Source organism: Pundamilia nyererei, unplaced genomic scaffold, assembly GCF_000239375.1.
Source record: "Pundamilia nyererei isolate P.nyererei 1_Seehausen unplaced genomic scaffold, PunNye1.0 scaffold00027, whole genome shotgun sequence".
Lineage (NCBI taxonomy): Eukaryota > Metazoa > Chordata > Actinopteri > Cichliformes > Cichlidae > Pundamilia > Pundamilia nyererei.
In genome coordinates, this window is record NW_005187428.1 from 1,753,263 (window position 1) to 1,759,142 (window position 5,880).

Here is a 5,880-nt window from a genome sequence, read left to right on the forward strand (position 1 = left end):
TTTGACCTGTGTGTGTTTTGGTGTGGCTTCACGCTTATTGTCTCATTTAAGTGTGAGTGCTCTTTCTCGGCAATAAGGTCAGTGGTCACTGGTGATATCAGGGTCTGGTGTCAGAACGAGTTGCACAGTGATGAATGGGAGTAATCTCACAGCTGTTACACAGTCACAGACATTTTACTCGGGGGAGGGGAGAGTACGAGTGAACACAAAATTTATTATAAATATACATTTACATAACAATTTCTATGTCTTTGTCTCTCTCTCTATCTCTCTCTCTCTGTATATATATATATATATATATATACTTTGCTTACCCTATTCTGTACATGTATTTGTATGTACACAATGTTATTTATGTTGCGACTGATACAAAAAGCCATGCAATATCTACAGTACAGTAGACAGTATATCTATGAAACCTAGTTTTGTTCTCAATAAATAGTAATAAATAATCTAACTCATGTTGTTGTATGTTCTACTGCCCATAACATTTACATTACTGCTTTGGATTAACGTTTTCCCTTTTTCGTCATGACCTGATGTCAGTTTTAGCTGCTTTGACTGTATTTGCTGATAAGATGATAAGTTCCTTCACTCCACATTCTCTGAAGATAGACATTTCAGTTGGGCGTCTTTGTCCTCAAACGTCACCTTTTTGTTCCTCTTTGGGTCAATCCAAGAGTTGTGAATAATAGCGTTATTGGGGGTAGGGTCCGCCTCAATTATTGACACCACTCGCTTCTTCATCTTGCTTTTCAAGACTTTCTGGAACTTCTGCCTTGTGAAGGCATAGAGTAGTGGGTGAAAGATAGTTGTCCCATAAGCCATGACCAGGAAGCCTAGTCGCAACTTGACCATCAGGTCACTGAGGCCCACGCTGAGGATTACTGTGTTTAGTACCGTGATGGGCGTCCAGCACAGCAAAAACGTAGACACGATGAGGAGGGACATTCTGAAAACTCTCTTTTGGCGTTCTCGTCTTTCCCTGTGACGTTTAACTGCCCTGCGCAAGGCAATAATGACGGAGACGGAGGTTCGCATACCCAGCGTGGGATTACGGGTGCCACTGCTCTGCGAGCCGTCCGTGGTCTCTTGCTGTGTTGTCATGGTTGTCATGGACAGACGCTTTTTCCTGCGAGCTTTCTTCTTCTGTGAAGCATGGAAACGCGTACCAATGCGAATGTTGAGCGCTTGCAGGATCTTTGAGTAGGTGATTAGCATGACAATAGCAGTAAAGAAGAAAATAGGAATCTGAGCAAGCAAGTGGTAATAGAGGCCAAGTTCATTGTAGTACTGGTTAGTGGGGACCACGTTCTCCACCAGTGTCTGGTTCTGCTCTGTGTGGCCTTGAGCAAAGAAGCCCACCTCAATAAAGGGTACAAGGAAGCTAACAAAGGATAGCACCCAGATGGTGGCCAGCAGGGCCAGGGCACGACCCATGGTCAGGACTCTGTTGGCTGGTTTGACAGAGATGTCGTAACGATCAAGGGTGATGGCCAGTACATTAGCAGCAGTGGCAACACTAGCGAAGGAAACACAGGCTTCATGGAAGCAACAGACGAGGGCTGTGTCTCCTTCCAGGGAGAGTAGGACCACCACAATGGTGAGAGGGATGCAGCACACGCAAACCAGTACATCCAGCACATGGAGGTTCATAGTGACGATGTTACTGACGGAGCTAATGAGGTTTGACTTCATGCAGTAAAGGGCAAGCACAGTGAGGTTGGAGCTCAGGCCAAGCAGGATTTCTAGCATGAGGAAGCCTGTCAGGGAGACCTGAAAACTAACAGGATATAGGCTGGGGGTCGCCGGACTCATGGTGCCGCCGATGGGCTCAGTGTTGTCGGTGACCGTGACGTTGCTCATGGTGGCTTCTTTTTCAGGGCACATTATCCTGTGTGTAGGGAGTGAAAAAAAAAATATATTTATGAAGTGGAAAAGGAAATGACGGGTTTTTGTTTGTGCATCTCTGGGAAGTTCCATTTAACACTTATGTGATAACTCTTATCAGATGAAGTTATCCAGTAAGAAGGAAGCGTCAGCATTTAAATGAGAAATACCAAGAGCACACACTTAAATAGAGCAATGATTTTCTTTCCTGTTATGCCCTGAAGATTAGATTGTCTCACTACGTGATTGGCATGACTCCTTGGTAACTATACTGTCTCAGTGATCCTATTTCAGGCTGTTGCGTCTACACCGGAGTCATATAACAGACTGAATTCCAATGTTTTCATTTTCAAGATTGCTTGGTATATTGTTGTTTTGTCAAAACCTACTTGTGGCACAGTGTAGTTCTGAGCATCTACTGAATAACACTTTATAACACATTATATGTTCCTTAGTAACTAAACTAATCATTTTTCACAGCATTTTCTCCACTGCAAAATTATGAATTATAGTTTATAACAAGAGGACTCTGCCAAACAGGGATGTTTACATTGTCAGACTTCCAGCTATTAGAGATGCACATTAAAATACTGAGTGTCCATTCAGGCTAATCAATGGATCGAAGAAAAAAAGCTGCTGGCATTTGGAAATGTCATAAAATTGTTGTTAGGAAGAAGAAAAATTATATCTTACTCTAGGATAAATCATAACAGCTTATTAGTGCATGCATTATTAAACTCATCTAGCCAACCCCAGTCAAATCTGAATATGGTTATTAGATGACATGGAGAACAACAAATGTTTCTGTAATATTTACCCTTGCCTCCAGCACTATCTGAACACCAGAGCGGTGTAATCAGGCCATAGAGTCCATGTTAGATCCACAGAGACGAGCATCGCATCCAAACATCGCTTGTAGAAAAGTGCTTCCGTTCAACTAGAGCCCCCAGCGAGGCTTTTCCTTTTACTGCTAGTCCCTCCCAGAGAGGCCGAAAAACCCCAACTGTCTCACCAAAGATGTCAATGAGTTGTCACTTTTCTCCTTTCTGACCTTGTTGGCAAGAAAGCTAAGCAATTAGCCACCTGTATCCAGTGGATGCTGGGGAACATAGGCTGATGTCTTCTAGGCTGATTTTTTTTCTTCTCTCAGATCTCTGGTTTGATTTGGTAATGCTGAGATAACTGATAGATGAGCAGAGCAGGGATCAGATGTCTGAGCCACCTCCTGTTTATAGTCGCATGATATTCCCAGGCAGGAGAGTCACAGCCAACCAAGAAAACAAAGAAACGCAGACTCTCTTTCTCCAGTGCAGTGCTAAAATGTAGTGCTCATAACATGAGCCTTTTTGCTTCTTTTGTATACAGTGAGAAAATAGCAGTCAGATATTTGTGTATAAGAAAATAGTTACATCCATATCCATGTCTGGTACTCCAAGAAGCGCAGTTGTCTGTCTGCCATGCAGATATTTCCGGTGCACACCACAGTAATGTCCCACATGTATTTGGGAGAGGTCAGAGTGTCCGGCCAGCATACAGGCCCATGCTTCCCCTGGGAGTACTAATGGAACAGGCCTTCAATCTCTACCTTTCTCATTAGTCTCTGTTCTCTTGGCTCCAGCTGCCATTGACTGAGCACAGATCTCCAGTTTGTCCCACGACATGCTTAAACCTAAATCACCGGAGATGGCATGACTGTAGCGTATGTGTATCCAGTCGCAATGACATCTGTGAACACTGTCATTTGTGATTACCAGTATTTAAAGGTACTCAGGAGGGCTGGGGTGGGGTAGGGTGGGGGCTTGAATCTGCAATTCAGGCAAAGGTCATTATCGTGAGGTAGTGGATGTCAGTTCACCAGAGAGAGAAATTGCCTTATAGATTTGTAAAGAGATCCCAGACAATAATTAGTCTTTAGGAGGCCGGATGTGTAAACGGTAACATCTACATGTCCTTCAGTTCCACACCTTTCATTCACAGTGACCTAAAGAGACAGAGAGAAAAAGAGAGAGGACAGGAAAATGGATAATAACGAGAATAAGATAAGGACAGAGAGGGAGTAGAAGGAGAAGAAAAGGGAAGTGTGGGGGACGAATTAGTGAAAGTAGACATATCCTCAATAGAGAGGCGACAAAGAAATTCTCATTAACAAAGCAGCAAGCCTCTGATGTCTTATCGTGTTCCTGTGCAGAACCTGATGCACTTGGTGAACGAGACAGTAGCGCTAATAAAGGGATGCACAAAAGCCACGGAGTATTTTACATCTCATCGTTCTGTTTTGAGATTCAAGATTAACTGCAGCGTTATCTTGTGATTCGTGTTATGCATGTACATATCAATAAAGGAAAATGCTTATTAGGATGCTACTTGTGCAGCAACAGTGTTGGTGACATTGCTGTTGTTGCATTCTCACCAACGGCACAGACTTGCTTAAAGCTTTGGTGGAGTGCGATCCGTTGGGAAACTTGCTACAGAGACATGGATGCCTCCTCGCATGCCCCGATATGTGATCCATATAATCTCTCTGGAAGAACACATCTGTCACTCTTCAAGGTTGCAAAAGTGAGATATGCCTTTACTTGTATACCAGAGTGCCATCATAAATGATCGTTCCTCTGTAGCACGTAAGACATACAGCACAATTTTAAGGTGAACAACCAAGATTTCATGTTTAGTTTCTTATATCACAGAGCATAGGGCATGTGCTTGTTTGTAAGTAGGTGTGTAGCAGTAAGACACAAGTGTGCCCACAGTGGAATACACGTACATTGCAGTGGATAAAATTGAAAAAAGAAGAAAAGCCTTTTAGACAATTAGCTTCCTTGAATTGCCCATTAAAAACCAGAATTGGTTTTATTTAGCTACTAATTGGTTTAAGCAAAACCAAATGTTTCTCAATTAAAGTCCTCCAAAAACACATTATGACTGAAACTGTTCAGGAAATTATATTTGCGATTTCTAATCCTTCACAATTGTTCTAACAGAGATGTTTGGTCCCTCATTAATCTTTGCTGCCATATACTCTCTGCTCGGCTTAGCGCTGTAGATCAAAGCAATAAGTATAGAGTGCCCCATCACAGCACAGCAAAGCTCACCATGCAGAGTAAACACAGATGCTCCTGAGCTGGTCTGTTCACCACGCTGTCCCCTGTCCTTCCACCTCTGCAACAATTCGGTGCGACTGACAGAAGCTGATGTTTTTCTCTTGCACTTCTCTCAGCAGGAATCCAGGACTGAATAGTGATGAACATACAAGGGTCACACAACTGACAGATGTTCTTTCCTTCCTGAGTACCAGACAGAAGAAGTCCAGAGAGATGAGTCTTGACATGGATGTTGGTGGGATTCCCCCTTTTTCCCTCTTTTACCCATTTTACTTTCATCCATCCATGCGCACTGTGAAAACTCCTTTAGCCACCCAACTCTCTGTTGTGATCGCTCCTTCTGTCAGGATAGGAGTGCAAACCATCACACTCCTGGTATCTCTCTCCTGCTCTGCTCCCCTCTTTCTCCCTCACTCCCTCGATCCCTCCCTCTCTCTCTCTCTCTCTCTCTTACTGCGGAGGTTTGCAGTGCTCTCCCCGTCCTGATTGGTCTTCTGTAATAGGCTTAACTCTTTCCTCTCTGGCAAGGGGAGGTATTTCCTTTTGTTCTGATGCTCTCCTCTTTCCCTGTCAGTGATTGTAGCATTCCATGTGAGCCTGTAGTGAACAGCGTGGGATTAAAAAAAAAAAAACTACTACACTTATGCACAGGGACTTTAGATGTCACTGCGCTAATCACACATCCTGCTTCAAAAGCAACCGGGCAGACTTTCGAAGCAAAAACAGGGGTAATGCATCCAGGATGATGTATTAATTAGCTCTGTCACAATATAATGAACAAATAATGCATTTGTAGACCGTGGAAGGAATGATGAGGATGGAGAGCCAGAAGAGAGAACCAATATTTCAGCATTGATTTTTGTGCACAGGTCTAATTTTGCATGTGCAA

At 43.3% G+C, this 5,880-nt stretch overlaps 1 protein-coding gene across 1 annotated transcript; it reads right to left on the reverse strand.

Annotated features, from left to right (window-relative positions):
• Window positions 1-319: 319 nt before the first annotated feature.
• On the reverse strand, window positions 320-5,371 carry LOC102199152 (probable G-protein coupled receptor 22). Its single transcript, XM_005728076.1, has 3 exons — window positions 4,983-5,371; window positions 2,708-3,871; window positions 320-1,894 (listed from the first exon to the last, which is right to left on the reverse strand). The coding sequence occupies exon 3, from the start codon at window positions 1,888-1,890 to the stop codon at window positions 592-594; it is 1,299 nt and encodes a 432-aa protein (XP_005728133.1). The 5' UTR covers window positions 1,891-1,894; window positions 2,708-3,871; window positions 4,983-5,371; the 3' UTR covers window positions 320-591.
• Between the last annotated feature and the right edge of the window lie 509 nt (window positions 5,372-5,880).

Excerpts from the sequence above, each read along its gene's own strand:
- LOC102199152 (XM_005728076.1), bottom strand. The coding sequence starts at position 1,890 with ATGTGCCCTGAAAAAGAAGCCACCATGAGCAACGTCACGGTCACCGAC.